The sequence below is a fragment of the Harpia harpyja genome, chromosome 6, assembly GCF_026419915.1.
Source record: "Harpia harpyja isolate bHarHar1 chromosome 6, bHarHar1 primary haplotype, whole genome shotgun sequence".
In the NCBI taxonomy this organism is placed as follows: domain Eukaryota; kingdom Metazoa; phylum Chordata; class Aves; order Accipitriformes; family Accipitridae; genus Harpia; species Harpia harpyja.
In genome coordinates, this window is record NC_068945.1 from 870,008 (window position 1) to 893,802 (window position 23,795).

A 23,795-nucleotide genomic window follows, 5' to 3' on the forward strand; every position below is an offset into this window, starting at 1 on the left:
AACATTTTGCGTATTGCTTGTAAGCACATAGAGATTTCTTCTGTTACCTTTACAAGACAGAAGTGTGGAAGGCTCTCTCCTCTTTTAGCCTCCATGCCTCACAGGCTCTGTGGCAACACCTAATCCTTTTATAATCAAATTAAACTTGCCTCCACATTCTGACACATTCCGGGCGCCCGCTACTCCCTGTCCATCGTTACTTGGGCAAGGCTCACAGGTAAGTTGACCTTCTGTGTCTTGGTATGTTCCTGGTGAGCAAGGAATGCACTGATTATGTTCTCCGCTATAAAAGGTGCCCGTGCTGCAGGTAACTGAGAAAAGAAAAGGGGAATCTACATAAGGAGTTTCATTTTGATCACATTATTTGCCTTCATATCAAACATTTAGAGAAGATGGATCTCTTTGGCCCCAGTATTATAGTTGCATATGTTTTGCGTATGTTAGTCCAGGATCCTCACCTAATGTAAACAGGCCCAGCTCCACTGCGGTCTAGGTCAATTTACATCAGGGCGAGGTCCTTCTTCTATTGTTTAAGCTGTTAAATGGCATTGTACTGCACTGAAGTGTTTATCAGACATATGTTGTTAATAAAGCTGATGCAGTCTTAAAATGGTATATTGCAGTTTAATTAAAACAGTGGTGCATAACGTATGGGAAGTGATGTGAATTCTTAGTTTACACTAGGTGCATTTACGTGTTGGTTTTATGGCAGACAACTACAAAAAGTCTGTCTCCTGAGATCAGTTCTAGAGATTTCTCTGAGGGCAATGTATCCCATGTAATATTTTATGTCTCCTGACACTCAAACACCCCAACTGGAAAGTGTTTTCAGCACAGATATGAATACACATGCTTTTCTTGCTGCAACAGGGCACATAACTGCAGTAAACATTTTTCTCTGCTGGATATAGGTAGTTAAAATGTATGGGTTTCTAGACACTAATAGCAACAGTCTTTCCATACAGTTTCTAAATCACTGTTCCTATATGAAAACATGTTCCTATATGATGAAAACAGCCTCTGAACCAACTCATTAGAGGCACCTACCAGATCTGCACTTAACTATTTGGTTTTGCTTGTAAATCACTTGGTGTCTAAAAGAAGCTGGAAAAATAGATACGTTGATTTTGAAAACATGACTCTAAGTTATTAGAAAGCTCGCAGTGCTGAGAACTGCCATTAATAGGTTTGCGCTAGCACACTGCCCCCAGTAAAGCACTAGAGCTTGATAACCTCAGAAAAGGCTTAAAGAAATTAGGTATTCATAAAGTTAAAATAGATTTCTATAGATTCTTTTTTTTAATTGGACCTCTTGAGTGTTAAATATATATATATCCATGGGTCACGGATTATTTGGTGGTGAGGAGAGTGAGAGAGGTGATATAAAACTCAATACAGAGCATCTAGGCAAACACCATATTATTGTTTTACAGAACTGTAATTATGTTTTCGTAAGATGCTGGGAGTAACTGGGAACTATTTGCCAACATTGCCTTGTGGCAGGCCTTGATACATACCAACTGACATCATGGGAATGTACGCATATATATGCTTTTGTTTTCCTGCAATCATTTAATGAACTCCCTTCAAAGTCTTCTGAACTGTCAATGGTCCATGCACATATGCTGAGTAATACTGATCTAAATTGTCTGTTACCTCATAGATTTCCTGCCTGGCTCACTATGGACAAGTTAATTTTGGATTGCTTGTTTTGGGGGATATGGCTGAATAGAGTTGTTGGGACTTACCACATTTTCCATCCTGCAGCACTTGCCCTGTACTGCAAGCTTCATGCCCTTCAGTAGCTTTAGCTGGCTTCTGAGCCACTTCATACTCTGTCCCAGAAAACTGAATGTAAAATTGCTGTTTATTAATAGATTTCCTCAATGTTTTGATTGCAGTTTGCAGCTTCTGCTCCATCCTTTTCCGAACACAGTCAATGTTACAGGTGTCTAGATGGGAAATGATAACAAAACTAGAAGCAATTGAGATTCATGTTTAAAAACGGTGCTTAACAAAAAGCTTAGCCTGCATCGCACTATGACACCTCTGTTTGCTTCACTGTCTTCTCCATACAAATTGTAGAAGCAGCTTACTGTATTCAAAATCAGGCCTTTTAAAGGGACAAGACAGTACACTGAGGTCCATCAAACTGAGTTTCATGGCCTGCAAGTGTGTACCGAGTGCTGCTATCGTGTATCTAGCATTAAGAAATTGGTTATACTGAGCGGACAGGGAGAGGGCTGCAGAAGGTATCAATCCCACTGTGTTGTACTTCCAGTTATGCGTTCAGTCTGCCACCACTAATGTTTCTGAATTTTGTCTGCCCATGCTTTACTCAGTTGATTGGGAATTATTCCCACTTCCCTGACCAAAATACTCGACTGACATAAAGAAAGCTGCTTTCTGGCACGATTACCGTTTGAATCACTTTGCTAGTGAGGTATCCCTCAGGGTTAAGAAACCTGCCTTTGAGGACTGACATGTTTATAGAATTCAGACCACGTTTTCTTTGGCTGGGTTTTATAGCATAATATTCCATCTCATGAATAACTTGAAGCAATTCTTTTTCTTCCTTGAATTTGTTATGCAAACATGAATTTTCCAAATGTGTGATAAAAATGTTTGATTCTCAGACTGAAGTTTCAGCAACTTAACATTTTGGAGGATATTTTTATCATCATCGTTGCAGAACTTCTACCTAATCCTTACATTCTCTGTGCATCAATTAGCACTTCTGCTGTTTAAAGAAATCAGACTAAATTGAAGTACAGGACTTAACTCGAGGCTTTGAAGGAATTTTGCTGCAGGTTCAATCTTTGTTCCTTTGGCTTAATTTCATACCTGATTCCTTTCAATTAAATCTCTGAAACTTTGAGTTTGGAAGCTGTCAAATGAGGCTTGTGCTAAAAGGTTTGTGTGGCAGCTTGATGAAATAGCATCAAAGAGATTCTAACACACTGAGGAACTGAATTCTGATTTCCCTCCACAGACAGATCTTTCACAAACCTGTGACTTCTTCTGACTTCATCTCCACTTCAAACTCTGCGGTGATATGGGATACTTCTTTTGATGGTGACTTGCGGCCTCGGCGTTTTTTCTTGGAGGAATCACACTTGAGATTCACAAAGGTCACCTGGCAGTTGTCTGTACAAGGGAATTGACCTCCTTTGCATAAGAGAAGCAACATAGAAAAGAAATCAAGTAGCAAAGTAGCAAGTGGCACGCTAATAAGCGATATCTCAGCTGGGTTATCATGAATGCAGTGACAGGCTTCACAACATTTCACATGCGTTGTTAGACACCTCCTTCTCTGTGCAATTTTGGGTTCGCTCATTTTCCTAGTGAACGCAGGAGGCAAAAATACGGTGTGGTGATGCTCAGCTGCACAGTGGTACCTTTCATGCCTGTAATTGCCTGTCTCTCTTCTGCATAAGGATTAGAAAGCTCTTTACAGAAACTAGTTAAGATCAGCAATACTATATACAGTCATTTGATGGTTAAACAAAGCAAGAGAGTCAATTTTTGTAAATTCATGAGAGCTGCAGGCCTGGGCCTCTAGAAACTACCACCTGGTATTCCAACCCTTCCAGCAATGACAATCAAAGGTTTTAAAAGCCTTTGATTGGGAGGTTATGAAAATATACTGGAAGGCTTTATCTGAGGGGAAATCATAGAATGACAGAATCATTTAGGTTGGAAAAGACCCTTAAGAACATCGAATCCAACCGTTAGCCTAACACTGCAAACTCCACCACTAAACCATGTCCCTAAGTGCCATGTCTATACGTCTTTTAAATACCTCCAGGGATGGTGACTCAACCGCTTCCCTGGGCAGCCTGTTCCAATGCCTGACAACACTTTTGGTGAAGAAACTTTTCCTAATATCCCATCTAAACCTCCCCTGGCACAACTTGAGGCCATTTGCTCTCATCCTATCACAAGCCAGAGGAACTGAATGCCCTCATCGGTTATGTGTAACCACTGAGGAGAAAGGCCACAACCTGTTGGGACACAATCACATAAGCACCCTCTCCCTATATAAAGAAATCTATGTGAAAAACATCCTTTTTGTCATAGGCAATGGACCTTCCAGGTCAGGGAGAAATTTCTAGCACTCAAGCCACCAGTGTGTGGTTGTATGATATGATCTTTCTGTTAGACCCAGAAGTTCAGATGACATAACGAACACAAAGCAAAGCAAGCAAAGGACAAGAAAACGCCTCCAAGAAATACATTCCTGTGGTGACTGTATGGACCAAAAAAACCAACTTCTATGACTTTAAAAATGAGTCTGATAATCACATGTTATTAAAAGAAGACAACACATAAGGACAAGGTAAGCATCTTGACAACTGAGACTTGTTTTAAGCTTATACTTGGAAAATTAGAGAGATAAATGTCTAGATTGCAGGGTAAAGATAAAATATGAGTCTAAATTTTAAAAATAAAATCTTTAAACCATTAGCATTTTTTTAGGATAGCTATTTTTACTCTTCTCTTTTCAGGGCTCAAATATGGCTCCTCACTCACTAGCAAAAGTGGTGGTAAGACAGATCCACAACAGACTACATCACCAGCAGACATTTGCTGTAAGCTGTTAAATTGCTTTAAGCCACAATAGGAGCTGTTGCAATTACACCAATACTGTGTATTAAAATCTGGAAAATTTTGAGTTAATATTAAATTTAAATGAACTCCAAATATTTTAAGCTGTGGAAATGCACAGCAATAACAGCCAAACACTCTTTAATTGTCCCTGTCATAATATCAAGGGGATGGAGGACAAGAAATAAATGTAATGAAGATATGTTAAATCCATATAACTTTTAAAATCTCTTTTTTGTTCAACTTTAAAAGTGATGTTCAAAACTACTAATAATAAAACCCCATACCTAGTCATACTGAGTTTTAAAAACATTTGATTACTTTGATTCAGCCTGAGATGGAACTTTTTTTTAATTTCAGATTTTTGGTAATTATCTCTAAATTTTCTGAATATTTTTTCTAACATCATAACTACTCACTCCAACATAACAAAAGATCTAAGGCTATGTAACATCAGATTTTGATTATAACTTTCCCGCTTAGGGGTTGTCTTTGCTGCTGCAATAGGATATTAATTCACCATAAAGCAAATAAATAAAAGCTTTTGTTTTCTTTTATAAACCTCATTTTGGAAAACTAAACCAAACCAAACTGACATTGTTTCATCTAACTTTGCATTGGTCATTGCTTTTTGTCTCAGGATATTTCTGCCATTACCAATGCCAGAAAAAGGATCAGCTTAATTCCAAACTCATGTACTTTTGAACAAAGATTTTTCAAAGCAGCTGGTGACACTTCAGCACTGTTAGATCCAAACCCAAGGCACTGTTCAGCTAGAGTGTGAACCTTGGCCTGAACTTAAATTCAGATCCAAATATGAAAACCATTACTTTTTTTTTCCATCTGCAGTGTGAAAACAAAATATGCAAACAAGCAAGCAAGCAAACAAACAAAAAATTAGAATGCTGTTTACATGTTAGAAGAAACCACGTACCTAAAACAGCTTGCTTCCCAGAATCTTTTGTTTTTTCTTTGCTGCGAGGCCGTAAATGGCACTTTGCGTCTTTAATTTTAAAACGAGCTTTCTGCTTGATTGGAGGGGCTAATGAATCTGTTGATATAAAGTAAAAAAGCTATCATTTGCGATGCAGATGAAACGAAGTCTGAAACTTATTTTTAAAAACAGACTCAAAAGTCTTCTTGTGACATAGAAGACAGCGTACAAGTGGATCCATTTCCATGAGTTCATTTTTTCACATAAGCACTCTTGAGCCCATAAAGATCAATGAATTTGCTAGTATCGCACATGCTCTGCACATACGCTTCCCCTCCAGCAGGCCTGCACATCTTGGTGGAATTTGGGTGAATTTGTCTCTTACTATGAAAAAGGTTAATTCCTACCTTTTTTTCCTGACTCTGTCTGTGACTTCCCATGTTACTTGGCTGTAGTTCTGCTCTTGCTAACGCCAACCAGGAATAAGATTAATTTAGTGGAGCTACGCTGTTGGCAGCTGAAAACCATCCAAAGCAAACGTCTTTATTTGACTGTGGTCTATGGCTCGCAAGCTTTATTCTTCAGCTTTAAATCCAGGCCAGTTATGTCTTGTGACTTTAAAGGCTGTTATGCAGCCATGCACTGCTTAGAAAATGTAGCTGCTGGCCGACTTCCTCGCTCAGCCCACGGTGGAAAAGGCTGGGCCTGGCCCGTCGCCTGCCAGCCGCTGCGGGCTGCCCATGGGACCTGGAGCAGGCGGAGGGTGGTCGCAGGGAAGCGCCGCAACGTGGGTCCCTCTTTCCTTGGGAGGGCCTTGCCGAACCAGGACTATAGAGGTAGCCTGCCCCTGGGCCACAGGCAGACATATCCTCTGCCGTGTTACCTCACTCCACAGCACCGTACCTCCTAACGCATTCCAAGTATGTAAGAAAGTCAAAGTTAGAAAACTGGCAAATCGGAGAGAAGTACAGCAGGTAATGACACCTAAAGTGGGCTTGCACTTCCCACTGCTAGATGCTGTTTCAGCTGCTGCTAGTTTTGCCAGACTTCACAATTTTGAGCTGAACTTTTCTTTTATGCTGAGTATCAGCTTTAAGACACATTTTGAAATGTCTCTGCAAAAATAATCCAGCCATTCCTGAGAACAAGATGAATGAAACACAGTATGTGCTCATAAAAGCCTCATAACCTTTTTGTTGGGAATCCCCAGTAGGAGGGCCTGTGCTCCTGAGGAAGGACTTTGCAGGTGAGGGCTGGGACCCACCGTAGCCTTCTGCTCTTGTGCTACTGATGGGCCCCTCTGGCTCACTTCCAAGTCTGGGAAGAAATGCCATTTTGATATGCTCGCTACCGCCTTGCTGGACTACGGAAAATAAATTACTCCTCTGTATCCTTACTGAATGTATCTCAAACCTTCACCACTTCCACAGTGACCTACCAACACCATGTCACAGTGGAGGGCAACTACGTACGCTCCGGCCCCTAAGGAGAGGCTGCCGAAAAGCAAGTGTGTGCATGATGAAACACAGGCTACCTTAATTCTGCCCTTGTGTAACTTGAGAGCTGTACGTCTTGCAACTCCCAAATGGTCTGGGGGACCTCCATCACCTACCTCCTAGACGCCAAGGACCAGGTGAGCAGGAGAGCACCTACCTGCGCAGCTGGGCAGGGTCGCATTGCGTTTCTGCTGAGCCTTGCCTTGCTGGACAGGAATGCCACAGCTCAGCGTGTAGCTGTTCTCCGAATCTGCGGGGCAGAACTCACAGTCAGCACATGTGGCAACAGCCTCGCAAAGCATCTGCTCCCCTCGCCACACCAAGCATTAACGTTTGGTGCTTGAACAAAGCTATTAATACTGCTAAATAAGGAGACATTTTAAGCGCTGAACTTGGATTTTAAATGGCTGAAATAGTTTGCCAAGGGCTACTGCTTCACAGTGTTGACTACACGTGTTGTTTCATTTCTTCCAGCACTGAAATGCTACATTTTATAAACAATTTGGCATGAGGTTAGCTGTAAATAATTCCATGGTGCACAAGTAGAAAATATTTTGTGTTTGTCCATGGCAGAGTCCTTGTGCTTTGATCATCTCTATAATTTAAACAATAAACCATGTGCTTTCATAATAATTTTAGCTTCAGACTCTGACAGAATTTATTGGCAGAAACAAAAAAATAACATACTTAGAACCATAACAGGGTTTACATATTGCACAGATAAAACTGTGTATTGGTTCATACAAATTAGATAAATGCATGGTTCCAGTAATCTCTGCTAAACTGAAAATAAAGTGGGAACAGCTCTACCACATATAATGCCAGGACTAACATGAAAAGTAGAGACACTCTTGTGGAAAATAATCCTGTGTCAGAACCAGAACATATATGGAAAAGCAGCAGCAATCCCCCCGCCCCACCTGCCCTGCAAAACTCTAGATGACAATTACATGTAGCAAATGATACAACAACAACAACAACAACAAAGGGGGGTGTGTGTGGGAAGAAGACGAAATGCCTGAATTTCTATAAATAACACTCAGATGAACTATTACCAGCAAAATTTATTAAAACTCAGCAACTGCAGCAACTAATACTGAGAGATCCTTTTTGCCATACAGCCTCCTGAGACAGATTTAGTTGTATCCATTTTGTATGAGACATGAAGACAGGTTTAAAGCTGTTGCTAGGTCATCCTCCGCACCACAGTGCCCGTGGCTGAGCTGATGGAAGTTTTACGCTACCCTGGCTGGCGTGGGAGCTTGATCGTGTGCTGTGGCAGTCACAGCATTAAATTTCCCCGTGTATCCCACCCGTCCCCTCCTGCCCCCGGCTCGGACTGCGCTCGCCGAGCTGAGTTCCTCTCAGGGGGACCCTCCGCTTTGGGATTCGTTTCTGCTCCTGCTCAATCACACAATTACAGGGTATTTCAGGCCGTGATGCAGGGTCCATCATTTTAAGCAGATGCCTGGATGGGCACAGGGGACTCGACTCAAGTTGAAAAACATGGTACTAAAAATTAGCAGGAATTCACTGAAATCAACTGTGCATTTTCTCCCTCACTTTTGACATGGCAATTCAGTATATTAGAATTTTTCTTTTGTACCATCCTGGTTAAGGTAGACCTGTCTCTGAAGTTTTTGTTAGAATTTCCCCACTCCCGCAAAGGACACCTCCAATTAAACAAAGGGCGAGACCTCTAATGTAACCGACAATCAGCTTTTCTTGTATTTGGTGATGTGCACGTCTGGCCCAATTTGATGTATGTTTTTGTTCATTTACAGCTGTCCATAACAAAAACTGAATGCAAGAATCACAAACGTGTTAGCAGAGAAAAATCATCAAGTCACGTTCTAGACTTAGGAGGACAAATACTTTGTACAAACCTGGAACAAAAAGAGTATTGGATGGGCATGACAGGAAGCAGCTCTCTATGCCTCCTGTCTTACTACACACTAGCTGAGCCTTGGGAGCTGGTTTGGCATTTGGGAGACATTTCACCATCTCTGAGGAGAAAAAAAAAAGAGAAATGAAAAAAAAATCAGACGCTGCCCAATGCAGAACCTTGTGCATCCACTTGCATACAGTGGTGAGGAAAGGTAGAAGTGGCAACAGAGCAAAATTACAGGCCCAGGCATTTCTGAAGTAAGCACGTATTAGGGAGAGAGTATCTGCATCTTGAGGACTTGAAACTCCTTCACAGTTTTAGACCTAAACTCTAGATCAGTCTTCCCCTCCTATCGTCCACTTTGGGACTGCTCAGGTCCAGACCTGCACTCCAGAAGGCAGGTGTGTCTCTAATTACGAGCACAATTCTGCGTGCACATCTTGATCTCAGAAACAACAGGTAATACTAATGACCCGAGATGTTCTCTCCCCACTTTTGGAGGCACAGCTCTCTGGCTTAACAGGCCAACTACCACCCCACGCACAGGAGTCACCCTCACAAAGATCTGTTTATTTAGATGACTGCTAAAATGGTGTTTTCCGCTTCTCTCTCAAACTCTCAGACTTTTTAATTTTAGCTTCATGCTCTAGCTTCTCTAGTAGAAAACTTCCCAGCCAGGCAGAGGCAAGGCAGGACATGCTGGGATGGAGATGGACAGTCCCACCAGTCCTTTCAGCTGCTGCCAAAATGATCCAAGGAATGCTAGAACGGACACTGTGACACACACGGACATCGGCCATTTCTCATCAGCGCCCACCGCACGAGGCACATTGCGGCTTGTGCGGTGGAAACACCCAGCTTCTCCTCTTGGCTTCATGGCAGGATGACGACAGAGTATCCTGCAGGTCTCCCAAGGTGCTCTTAGTATTTAGGTAAAGGACTGTTTGTGTTTTAGCTGAAATGACAAAGTTGTTATGAAGAGTTGGACCAGTCTCTGTGCTTCACCCTGAGCTGATGGTATGCCACTGATAACTATAATCCTGCACTTATTTTGATTTGACATCTTTTGGGACTGAAGTGTTACTTAAGTACATCTTTCTCCACACAGACGACAAGGTTCACTCTCAGCTGGCAGGTGCCATCACTACCTGTGCTGAGGCAGCCTCGCTGCTTCCCTCCTTTCCCCCAGAGATTTAACCTCTGCACTGACTGCCGGCCAGCTGCAGCTGGGCACCTCTTCAAGCAGATAGTTCACACTGCATCAGCTGGTGAAATCTCAGCCAGGTGTCTGGAGAGCAGTTCTTGCTCCAGCCCTGTAAAAACACCTGTTCAGGTACATACGCTTTTTCTCCGACTGTTCCTTGCTACTTCTTCCAAACATGCTCACCTTACAGGAGGGACTTGGCTGACTCTTGTTTTGCTCATGGATGACTGTGCTACTGCGAATGTCCTTCTTCCTACCTGTCAGCTCACTACTGAACCACGCCAAGGTAGGGGGGAGATCAGAGCTGCAGCAGCCAGACTGGTTTGGGTCTGCCAGGGTTTGGGAAGAGCCCAGAAAAGCTGGGATGAAACAGGGCAATTTGAATGCAGCAGCTGGAATGAGCCTTGCCTGGCTTGGCTTGAGTGCAGAAGAAGGGTCCCAGCAGCCACCAGCTGGTTCATGTTCCTGGCCCCACTGCTGGTTAAATATAAATGTATACAAGTCCCTTAAACAAGCCTGATGTTCACATCTCAAATATGGGAATAATCATCCTCCACTTACCTCCCTCCTAAGGTCTTTTATGTTACATTGGTGATGTTTTTAAAGAAATTTCTTTGGACTGAGGAGACAACACAAGTGCAACGTGTCATTGCTGAGCAAAAGAGGATTTTGTTAATGCAAATGTCTCCAAATCATGTGGCATTCAGGATCACTTAATATCATTCTCCTCCTTTTTATTGTGCTTTTATAACAATGTAGAATGCAGTTTCCTCTAAACAATGTTGGTAATAAAGGCAGGCGATCAGCAGGGAGATGACACTCATTTTAAGCCTCATTAAATTCATCAGATAAAACAGTGTGTATCAATAACGAAGGGTGCTCTATTTTCCATCTTCCAACTGACTATTACAAATAATGAAGAGAAATTTACAACTAGGAAAATATTTCCAATACAGCCTCTTACCCTGGGAACAGCATTCTTAGTAGGTTGAAAAGGAATATAGCACAAAACTTCTGTGGTCTAACTATATACCAGACCTCAAAAAAATCTTAGTCCCTGCTGTTAATTTACAAACTCATTTCCAGAGGACTAACTGGTACATTGCAAGGGAGACCTAGTGGAAAACTAAAAAACCAGAGTTAACCATTTCTTACTCCTACAGTACTTCATTCTCTATATAGCAGGGAAGGTAATATATGTAAAGGTGAGCAGGAAAAATGAAGTACGTAGCTGTGGTTAGAAAGAAAGTCAGTGGCAAAGGCTGAAACCCAACTTGAGATACTCATCCCCCACCCCACCTTGGTTATAAAGTGGTTTTCATACTGCAGTATCCATGTAAGTGAAAAAATGCCACAACTGCATGACCATGCAAGAGGCCAGTGCGGTGCTCTCTACTCCAGACTATAGTGCTTTCCTTCAGTATGTGCAGAGATTCCCTTAAGTAAGGTCCCACCCTTTCTTGTTCTGCCTTCCTCCCAGTTAGGTATTAGGCAACAGCCCCAAATGTATCTATGAGAAGCTATTCGTGGTTAAAAAAACCCACCAAACCCAAACAAAAATCCCACAACCTAAATTTGACTATGAAAGACCTAAGGTATGGCATTCCCATTAAAAACGTGAAAACAAAATTAGAATCTCACAGAAAATACTTTGAATGGCTATAGCCATGGCCAAGATTTGCTGTGCTTCAAATAAGACCCCAGGAAAAATGTCATCTACTTAAAGGATACAGAAATTCAGACCTGCCACAAAGTGGCACTAGCAGCAAGTGTCATAATTTTAGTGGTCTCAGGATTTGTGCTCATTGCAATTAATACTTTTGACACAGCTAGTGTCAGTACTCTGTACTAAGCGGGATACTTGAGATAACTTGAAAAATTGGGGTATAGTGCTGTGAATGTAGATATTAACCTGAATACCATGTCCTACTTGTAAACAGTTAAATATTTTGAATAGTCTAAATTAGTCTTAGAGGGAAATAGAGTTATAGCTGAGGTTACAGAGATGGACAAATGACAAATTAAGGACAAAAGTATAAAATGCATAAAATAGTAATAATAAGACTTAGATTTGTGTGAACGGATTTGTAAAATTAAAAAAAAAATTAACACAAATAAAATCCAACACATTGCCCATTCTCTAATCCACCTGCAGTTATATCCTACCCCACGGACTCCCATACAATCAGGTGTCATCTGAGTTTATAAAATGAATTTGGGGATCTGTATTATGAAAACGCAGCATCCCTCAGACAAAACCACGGGCTTTTTCACCCTCCTGGAGAACAGGACCATCACCACAGTCACCTCTGAGTCAGCCTCCCACACTTACCAACGCAGTCCTTTTTATTCCAGTGCAGTTTCTTTCCAGGCGGGCAGACACACTCATAGCTCCCCATTGTATTAAGACACCCATAGTCACAGCTACCATTGCTGATGCTGCATTCATCAATATCTGAAAATGTAATTAAAGTTGAGAAGACTATTAACCATATGTACACATGTATAACTGTGCATTAAGATATGTGCATAAGGATATGTTTGTACTATATCTTTTATATTTAAGTCTATACAAAGATATATAAATGCAGACAATACTCATGTCAAACAATTTTAGTGCATATTGCATGTATTTGTCCTCAGACACATGTATAGCTCCTACTCTTTCAAGGATTTATGCATACAATACAATTTACTCGCCAGGACTAGTTACACTGAAATTCTTGGAAGTACTCACAAGATACAAAACACGCTCAAAAGTGTCTGCAGCATGTGGACAATAATGTACATTACATTATATGGAAAAATGTCAAAGGCTTAAACATCTGTGAGATTAGATCACTTTTGCATAACAGGGAGATAAATTCTCCACAGTGATTCACAGAGTTTGCTTTTAGAAATGATTCAGATGAAGGAGGAAACTATATATTCGATAGGAACCTAGCAGCTGAAGTGTAGTTTATTCAGTCTTCTACTCCTCAAATAAAAATGAACGGTAAAAGCTTGCATGAAGGCAAAGCAATTACAGGACACGTTATCACTGATATTCCACATAAACGCTTTCAATTGTTGATACATTAGAAAAGTATTTAGTCAATATGAGGTATATCCTTTTTACTCTATGCAATCAGCATTTATATACTTGTGCCAACACAGCTGATCTCGTCTCCTCGCCACCCACCACCAGAGAGGACGTTTATCCGTCACGCTCAGCAGGAGCTGTGCTGCCATGTACTCACCCCTGCATCACGCTCAGGCACACCTGGGGCACTAGATGGCACAGGCCAAAACTGTCATATGGCACCTGTGAACCACCAGTTGCACATTGCTGCTCCAGACTCTTTAATTTACTAGTACAGCCATAACCTAAAAGCCCTTGTTATGAACCACAGCCCAGTTATTTCAGGCACTGCACTAACCTCAACAACAAGTGGTTTCTGCCCTTTGGATGCAGCTACCCATCTGCTTGCTGAAACAGTAGCATCACTGTAATAGACTTTTACAAGGCACATAGGTTGTGCCACCTGACATATGCTCAAATGAGCTAGAATGACGCCAAATCAACATGAAATATACTGAATTGCTAATACTCTGGCTTAATGATAGGCCTCAAAATGTAACCGTAGAAGGAAAATTGTCACTTAATGTGCTTCTAAGGGAGGTCTGGCCATAAATGCTCACAGCCCGCGTGTCTGACTGCCTTTCCAAACCACGCCTGAGCCCAGGCTTGCACTCCGATTGCCATGCGCTTGGCACTGCCTGAATCCGTCTGGTCTGCAGGAACACAGTCTGAGCTCAAGCCAGTGCTCCCCAGGCCCCAGTTTTGAAGCCCAGTGAGCCCACCTGAAGCCAGAGGGCGAGGTACAGGTAGGAGGTGGGATGACGAGGGACTGGGCTCAAGCACACACATAGGCCCTGCACTGGCTAACAAATGCAGGCCCACACATATTAGCCAAGTTTTCCTCTGGCATCTTGGGGAACTTGATGGGAACATCGGAGTATTTACTAGGGCAGCTGCTGAAATCCAGACAGAAGCTTTCTTTTTCTGATGCAAGATTTTAGCCTGTGTGGTTAAGCAAAAATCTAGAAAACATGGAGTACACGCATAAAAGAAACTGAGAAAGAGACCCTAATGCCTAACAACAGGCATGTTTCTAGACAATGTTATGATTTGGGTCAGAGTCAGGACTTCTGGAGGTCCTGGGTCAGCAATTCCAAACACTGACAAGGGAGATAGTCCCAGAAAAAACTTTTTCTGGGACAAATTTGTACATAGTGGTCAGGCTTATGCTGAGTGGGATCTACATGTGAACCCATACTTCGAAACACACGTTTAGTCCACAGTGCTCCTGCCACTGAGCTCTGGCCGAACTGTTCAAACCTGAGCTCTTGCTGTCAAGTACCTCAGCCCAGAACCAAGCTCCTGAAGAAGCAGCCGAATTCCCAGGGCATTGAACAGTCCCGCAGATTCTACTGACTTTCCTAATGTCACTGAACGAGCCAATATACACCGCAAGTAGGGCTTTACATAAACAGGTGGTGTAAGCGCTAGCACTGTCCTTCTAAAAGGTTCCCTTATGACACACGATTTTTATTTCAAGAGATGACATGAAAAGGATCCCAGAGAGCAACAAAGGTTGTCCCTCAGCATGGAAGGCCCAGAACAAGGATGTTGCCACGTGGTTTGTTCTTACTAGTAGAAGGGAAACAAGATGGAGAGAAAGCTTACTAAGGGGCAAGCTTGCACCAAATCTTTTTGAAGGTTCTCATTAATTCTCCCTAGTTTTGACTTCTGCTCAGTGCCACACAGATGGCAGCCAGGGTAAGTTATTTGTTCCACTGTAAACATCACTCTCCAGGGGCTGACTAAAACTAATGATAGGCCTGAGCGGCAAAGCTCAGGGCTGGAAAAGTCTGGATTCAGAGCTGTGATTTTGGATCTGTCCATTATGGAAAAAAGCAGGAGGTTTGGATCTGGTTATGTTTGTGCCCAAAGTTCAGCACTGAGTATTTCCAGTTAGAGTTTTGGTCCTACTTCAGTCTTATTTAAAAGACTGAAGCTGAACAGAGGCTGAAGATTATTTAAAGACTGAGGCTGAACCCCAAACTTTGAGGCTTTCCCTAAATTAATACATACATTAAGTCATTAAGGAATTAACAGTGATACTGAAGATCAGTCTCTCTACTGATCCCTCCATAGCATAGGTCCCCAAAACTTTCAGACACTGACTTTGCTTTCAGAACTGCCCTCATGTAGAGCCTTCTTCCAAACTCTTTCCTTAGATGGACTCCTATTTCTCTTCCTGCCTGCCTCTACTGTACAGCGAATCCATTACTTATCCTGCTCTATACAAGAGACACCAGCATACACCTCCTACGCCTTTCTCCCAAAGAGAAGCCAGGCAGAGATATCATTAGCAGTGTCTCACGTTAACCCTACAAAATCAGGTGAACTCAGCACTCAGACAGAAGTGAGGAGCTAGCATCTGTTTCTGCTACATCAGTTTGCATGGCACAAACCGAACCACATGGGAACAAACCAACATCAGCTTTTAACTGTATCTTTTTGGCTCAGTCTGTAGCACAATTTACTTAGGAATACATAGAGGATAACTCTTGCATATAATATGCACCACAATGCCTGCTCCACAAATTAAGAGCCATTATGGCCCAACACTGTTCTCAGCAATTCCTCTAGCGTGCTCTCCCTGGGCTAAGTTTGACTCAGATCAGAACCTGGCCTGAATACATGGCTTTTGTGGATTTAAAGTCAGGGCCTTGTTTATAGTATGATGCAAGCTTTACTTAGTTTGTCTCTTGAATAATTAAATAATCAACTATTAGCCATATTTTAACTAAACAAAACCATTTAGTTTTTACATTTAAAAGTAGCATGGAGAGTTTATTTTGTGTCAGTATTTTCTGACAAGTAATTTAGATTCAGGGCTTTCAGGTTTTATCATAATTTCCTCTTTCCACTTTTGTTTGTGTAATGCTGACCTGATTGATTAAAAGCATAATTTGGACTTAATACACTTAACAAATCCCTCAAAAAAACCCTCTGGTCTCCTTTGACCTGTATTCTGTTCTGAACACAACCAAAACCTACCCCACTTATTAAACGTTCAGGCAGGAGACCACAGTGATACCCGGGGGTGTTAGCTAGGCCGGTGGCAGGCAGTCTCATACTGTGATACCCCTGGCAAACATTGGACTTAGAGTGCTCTGAAATTCTCCTGCCTTGATCAAGTAGAAGCTGAACTTCTAATTTGGTCATTGTGGTAATACTGCACTTAAATATCCCTCTCCTGGATAACCAAACATTACAGCACTACTTCTTTCCAGTTACGCCAAAAAGGTTGAAGAGCTGAAGTAGCTCCACAGAAGGTGGGAAGAAGGTACCCCACAGCCTTCCATTATGAGTTTCACAGGCAGTTTATGTCACAGACTGGTCAGGACAAATACCAACAGAGCCAAAATTTGTAAACTTTGCAAAACTGACATCCTTCTCCTATTCTCTTTGCTGCCCATCATTTGAAGCCTTTCTTATGTAAATACAATTGTGACTAACCTCAGTCCTGTGGAAGTACCGACTGGCACTCTGTGCTTGTAAACTCTATAAGGAGGCTTACCCTGTAGAGTGCGATGAACCCCAGCCATGAGGCTGCTTCGCGATGGTTGTGGAAGAACGGCTGCATCCATGCAGCAGTGGATGCAAGTGTCACAGCTGCAGGCTTCTGGTCTATACTGAGGCTGATATGTACCACCATCACAAAAATGTTGTGGCCATTGCTTTTTATTTATGTTTTTCTGGGAACGCTTCAACAAATTTGAGATGCTCAAATTTTAGTCATACCTAGCTCATGCTATTTTAGCTTTATTTTAACTTCATTTTAACTTTATTGGTTTATCATCTTCAGTTCTAAAACCTTCAGCTAAAAGAAGGTGTGGCTCAGTAAACAGTTCACAAAGCAAACAAACAATAGATAAGCAAAACTTAGTTTCCAAACCTCCACAGTGCGTCAGTCCATACAAGGTGTAGCCTTTATGGCAGAGACATTCAAAGCTTCCAGCGTAGTTGATGCAGGTGTGATCACAGGTCCTTTCGAAGGAACACTCATCTATATCTGAATTCATAGAAAAAGCATTAAGAAATTAGAATTCAGTTAAACTGAATGGCTGGAATTTCACATTCAGTTGCAACATCTTGTTACTGATAAAGTATCAGGTATCATCCCAAGTAAAATCTGAGGAAAATTTCATTCTCATTCCTCTAGTGCCTTATAAAGAAAGGACATGCAGGTACATAGAGAAAGCCAAGAAGAGATGATTTAAGAGAAAACATGAGGACTGTATTATATATGTTCACCATTAGATGGCAACCTTTAACTTCTGATTACATCTACCCAGCAGGGCTGTGGAGGTATGAAGGTTTGTGGGGGTTAGTGGCACAATGGAAAAAAGTTTTGGGTTGAATCAAGTCATTCCCTCTTTCATTGACTATTCCACTGACATCTTGCCCACCAGGACAGGGAGTCACTCGCAGACTTCTGCTCTGCCTACGCAAGACTGTACAGACTGTTGCACAGCTACAAGGGAGTAAGGAAAACACTGCCCGAGAGTAAGTCAGCATCAGGAACAGACAGGCTGCACCTAGGACACAGGAAAACTTAGTCCAAAGTCCACATTCTAGCTAATTCAAGAAAATTTGACCTCTTCCCCTTAAAAAAGTCAGGCATCTCCAATTATCACTGCTCACTAATGTGAAACCCTTATTTACACACTCTCTTCCATCCACCAGCCTATAAAGCAAGCAATTAACAGCACATTGTTTCGAAGGTAGTACAAAGGTTTTGCTGAGCAGGGCGATATAAAAGTTTATTTGACAGCAGTCACGATGGAAGGGACTTGCTGAAAACCGTTACATTAAAGGTACCTTAAATAGCAATGTGTGCAAAACAACACTTTTGAGTGAATTTTATCCTCAGACAATTGTTTTTTAAAAAATCCTCTTCAGTGATTAATTTTTCTGCTAAAAGGTCAGAGAAATTAATACAATGACATTATTTGAGAGTAGTAATTTCAACGAATCTCATTCCTCCAATATTCCTGAGGTATAAATGAATGGAATAGTATTCCTCTAATAGCTTGCACACTTTCTATAGTTGCTTATTGAGAACATAATCTGAGCAACACCATTACTATATATAACTTGGACTTTCATATTGTACATGCTTAGAAAGCTGTGGGTGCTTGAAAAAACTTGAAAACTCACCAATACTTAAGGGTATGCTACCCAGTTCCTGTAAACAAGTATTATTTATATAGTTTTGATGTTTAATGAAACATTCTAGGTCTCATCCTATTATAAATGCAAATACTTAACTTCAAGAACTATAAAATCAAGACTTTGTGTATGTGTACACAAACCCAAAATCTGTGTGAGAGTTTATGCACAAAATTTAGAATGCTGTAAACAGCTATATTTTATATGATCTCCAATTTTAAGTGTTTCAAAACATTCACACAAAAGAGAATTCACAACGTGGAAAGCAACTGTTCAGGCAAATGCGTAACATAAAACAAAATACACACGATAAACAAAAATCTACGCTATACGGTTTTTATGTGTGCACCACAATCCCTTGTTATGATCAAGTAGCAAAAAAAGGACAACTGAGATTTTATCTTTTTTACATCTATTTAATTTTTAATGCATTTTCCTATGCATTTTAAAATATCATTATTTGATTTCTGAAAGTAATTTCTTTTTAAGGTTTCCTTTATAGTCTTGGAAATATGCAGCTTTTGAATACACATAAATGGCAAACTGTTTCAGTTTTCTCTAAATAAATACATAAAGTAAAATCATTTGGGAATGAACACTGCAGTTATAGTTTTAAAGGATTTTTAATGCATAAGAAGCCAAATCATACATCATGGTTTCATTCATGTGTAACCTTGTTCTCTATATGGTATTGCAGGAAATTTACAAAAGCAGTTCATTTTCTGGCCTCTGACTTACCTTGGAAGGCTCTTTTTCAAAACTAATTATTTCATATTTCTCAGTAGTGATCTTATCCTGTACTAGTTTAGTCAACGGGGTTTACGCGTTGCTTTCACACATACCGTTTTGTGTTGTTACACATTATGGCTTAGGCCTTTACAAGTTTTTCTTCACATTAAGAAGAATGCACGTCCCTCTTTGCCTGTGGAAACAACAGTCTGCCTAACAATATGACCAGTCATCTGCTTGCCAAGTAACAGGCACTCACGATGGACAAATGCATTTCTATTACATGAAGTATCAGCTACTCATAAACTTATATTGCTTACACTGGCTGGCAGAGATGCTGGAACAAACACTTTTATTATAATACAAAGACCACTATTAAAAGCTTTTTCGCCATTTAAACCCCTCATCCCACCTCCTGCTGCTGTTCTCATAAATTCAACCTCTGCTGAATTCAGCATCTTGCTTTGGCTGATCAAACATGGAAAGCCTCCATGCAGATTTTTCCTTGCTTAACGCCAGCCCCTCGGCCCCTCTCCTCCTTGCCTGTGGAAGGTAGAGCCAGGCACTGCCCGAGGGACCGAGCTTTCCGCAGCGCCTATCTGCAGAATCACCAGTCCCCTGAGGAATTCAGCACTGGTCATAGAAAAGGGAAAAATATGCACCACATACTCTTCACTAAAAAAACCCAGCGGTGCGATACAGGATGCTGAAATCCTCTCGCTTTTTTTTTTTAAAAAAAACCCTGAAATGTGTGCTCTGGGCCCTGTTATCCCCTCGCTACCAGAAACTTTGAAGTTGGCCCTCACACCTTTGTGGTGCTCCACACCACTTCTCCATATTTACCCTGAAAGGACGTGCTCATTTCCCACCACCCTCACGACAGAGGTGTATCTCGTAAGAGACCGGGGAGCAGGGAGTTACACCTGGTTTCACCTTCACAGCCCTGGGTTTCAAATCCTGCCTACCACACAACTGGCAACGAACGTAGGTGTCTAAATCTTGTCTCCTCTGTACAAACAACACAACACAATCTGGTAGCATTATCTGCTGAAGAGAAGCCCACAAGTACAAAAGCAAAGATGTGGCAGGTTACAGCTAAAGAACAGAACATATAATTTCTCTTTCAGCTTTGTGGTCAACACCCCCCCACCCAGCACATGTACACACTCAAAAACACACGCATTTTTGTATTGGGTTCCTCTGAATTTCCCCCCTTCCACACACCAAAATAAATACTGAGGAATTAACTTTCTGGGTCTGAGGCACTCTTAACACGATTTAAAGTTATTTAAATTAAGTTTTTGAACTGTTTTAACATGAAAAGTCAAAATGTTTTGTTTTCGAGGAACTGCAGTAGAAAACTTCAACTCGAGGTTGAAGTTTCTACTCTATTTTTAGTTGAATTTGGCACGAATTCACAAACAGTCCAAGCTGTCTCAGAACATTTCAGATTTGCTAATGCACTTATTTGACATCAAACACATTCTTTTTACTTTCACTTAGTCAAAAATTCATATCACATTCACCACTGTAATCAGCATATGCGATTGTGTCATTTCAGCATATTAAGAGACATCTTCACAGCTTAACTGTTTGAAGCTTACAGGAACTATGGGGCTAAATTAATCTCCGATTAGTGCACGATTAGTTTCCTGCCAGAGGCAGGTTTTTTTAGGATTACTAATGGTACCAGATAAATTCCAGGACGAGGACCTCCCTACTCCACAGCAGGCGACACAGTGGAAGTGCCAAGCTCAGGGGCTGGAGCAGAAGACCTCCAGAGGTCCCCTCCAACCTCCACCACGGATTCACCTGCACGCTGGCAGTCCCAGCTCTCTCTAAAGGCACTCTCTTTATGGTGTCCTGCGCTGCTGAGAGCTCTCCCGCCAGTCGCTGTTTCCATGACATCAAGGCATCATCTCAGGCTGAATGAAGTCCAGCATCTCTTCTATCAATCCATGTTCTCATCTCCAAAGAGAATGTGTGAACAGTGGAATCACTCCTTTATTTTTGCCTAGAAAGGATTCAACTCGAAGAGATTGTTCAATGGTTTAATAAAAGAGCAGGATTTCCCTGTGTTTTTGAGGGAAGCAATTGCTGCCAACGGTGGTCATGCCTGATAATATTTGTTTGGCTCTGTTCCTATTATTTCTAGTCAGCATTTGGATTTTATTGTTTATATTTCAATCATACCGAGCATATTTTTTTTACTTCATGCTTTCACACATTAAACAATCCCATCAGGATCTTTATTTTTCTTGAATATAATGTTTGTTAGTGGGTGTCGGATTGTCAGTACTAGAAAGTAAAGTCTTCCATCTATCTCCAGAAGGCAGCTACCACAGATCAAATTTCTTCTAAGTTTCCTCACACAGATGTCTCTCAAAGGTGACCTGAGGGAGCAGGGAGAAAGCGGCTCATTTTCCATGCTCATTCAAGTCCCTGCCCTTTCCACTGATTCTGCCAGTAGGCCCAATTACAGTAGCACCGATTGTTCTGGTGGTTTGTGTGATGTGGACACTGACTCATTTGTGGATGCAGAGTACAGGGCACCAAGAAGCCATCACACAGTAATGATTTTTGCAAAGTCTGAACCTGAGCTGGATTCCTACCAGCAGCTCTGGAGTGAAAGGCTCCTTTCTGTACTCTGTTTCTAGTCCGCAAATGCAGTCCCCTGTATTCTTGATTGTCATTGCTTTCTTCTCTAAAAGAAATTTCAGAGTAATTAAAAGAAACCAACGATCAGGAAATCAAAGTGTAAAGCAGGACATTTCCAAAGAGCATTAGCATTGCAAGCAAGCAGCTCAACACTAAACATACACAGGTGAGGCTGGCAAATAGCACTGGATTTATAGATGTTTTGATGACTGCAAACTGATGTAGAAACTGCTATGACTCCCTGACAGAACGTACATGCAAAATTCACTTGCACAGAGGTACACGTGCGATTTGGGGGTTGTGGTTATAGAACTGAACAATTCAATGCCCAGTTTGCCCAATCCCACATTAAAAATTTACTGCAAAAATAAGGACTTCCCCCTCTCTCTCTTCCTTAATATAATTTTGTTTGTTAATATTAATAACAAGTGAAGAAATTGGTTAGAGAAAACTAGTGGTAATCACGACAGCTTTTCTCCGAGACATACATTAAGCAACTAGGTTAATTTATGAAACTGGGAGCCTTGTTCCAAAACACAGGCCACATATGATGCTTGAATAAGAGTTTGGTCTTGCTGCTTGGAGTATTTTTCATGTGGTCTGAAAATAAACATGGCAAGGGGAGATCACTGTTATTCGATGGTGCTATTTGTGCTACAGAGAACAAGACAGGAGGGGCTCAAAGGCAATCAATGAAATCTATAACAGGGATTTGGGACAAAGTGCAGACTGTAACGATTCTGGACACTGTAAGCAAAGAACCCCTCTTGTATTTGGTTTGCCTGTGTTCAGTGAGGCAAGACATAGAGTAGTAGGTCACTGCATATAGGCAAAATATATACATTAAATGTAAATATACTATTTCAAATAGAAATAAAATATGTACTTTTTGCTTAGAAATAGAAAGTAAAAAAAAAAGAAAAGGAAATATCTATCTCTACTATCAATTCCTTCATCAGTAGAAGTGACTCATGACACCCTGAATGCTGGTAGATCACTTGAGTCAAAAATGGTCACAATATTACAGTAACACTTTGAGGTGCTATCACAGTCATGACTCCATACACTCCCAGTCCTCCCAGTAAGATTAAGTATACCTTCATTATGGCAGCAAAGATTTATATATATATCATGTAACTGCTGCCCAGGATGCTGTGAAGAACGTACAGAGAAAGGAATCTGTGGTTTTCAGATTCATGTATTAGTAGTGTTTGACCCCCAGGCTGGAGGGGATACCCAGGTGTCCCACCGCGCTGTGCACAGCAAAGCCACTGCTCAGTAGAGTGGAGTTATCTCCTAACGCGGCCACATTCTCCTAAGGCAGAAGTCCACCATACGTAGTTTTATTTTGTCTGTCTCACACACCCTTGGTTTATTTTTAACCCCCAAGCCAAACGTGGACTCAGTGTGAAGTACCCCACTCAACTGATCATGCACACACGCCAAACTCAAGGCTAGTCAGAACATTTTGTGTTCACATTTCTCAGCTTCCAAGTCATCGGCTCCTCTAAGAAACAGAGCCTTTTTCTCATTCATTAAGCACACATACATAGAAACTCTAAAGAAGTGTTACATGATGTTTTTAAAATAAACACTAATGCTTTTTTATATGTATTTTGGCTGGAAGTTATTTTCTGCCTTCCCCCCATCCCCTCTGATTTCTGCAGGGAAATGATACCACCCATGTAATGTTGTTCACCTTACAGCCTAGCCAGCATGGTTTCCAACAATATTTGATGGACATTAGGGAAACCACATATCTTAATCTGAGTGGTTGCTGGACCACAGGGAGTCATGATTCTCCAACAAATGCTGGTTTAAATTCAGTATTGGGAAAGGCATTATTTTGCTACAGCAGCCATATGATGGGCTTTCCACCACATCTCACGTTTTCTGATCCACAGTGACTTACCCCTGTTCACAGTTAGTAAAAATGCATCCTCCATCTGAGAACATAACTCTCTAATACACATCCAACACTGACCAGAAGG

General features: G+C 41.3%; 1 protein-coding gene across 4 annotated transcripts in view; it reads right to left on the reverse strand.

The window, feature by feature from the left end:
• Window positions 1-23,795, reverse strand: part of SCUBE1 (signal peptide, CUB domain and EGF like domain containing 1) — a 217,630-nt gene that overhangs the window by 17,603 nt on the left and 176,232 nt on the right. For 2 of the 4 annotated variants that reach the window (XM_052790181.1, XM_052790179.1), the window contains 8 exons: window positions 17,141-17,257; window positions 12,463-12,585; window positions 8,925-9,044; window positions 7,196-7,288; window positions 5,543-5,659; window positions 3,010-3,147; window positions 1,749-1,952; window positions 150-311 (listed from right to left, as the gene is read on the reverse strand). In XM_052790181.1, coding sequence (XP_052646141.1) covers window positions 150-311; window positions 1,749-1,952; window positions 3,010-3,147; window positions 5,543-5,659; window positions 7,196-7,288; window positions 8,925-9,044; window positions 12,463-12,585; window positions 17,141-17,257 — 1,074 coding nt within the window. Of the gene's footprint in view, window positions 1-149; window positions 312-1,748; window positions 1,953-3,009; window positions 3,169-5,542; window positions 5,660-7,195; window positions 7,289-8,924; window positions 9,045-12,462; window positions 12,586-17,140; window positions 17,258-23,795 lie in introns of all 4 variants that reach the window. The other 2 variants (XM_052790180.1, XM_052790178.1) reach the window with 1 other exon arrangement.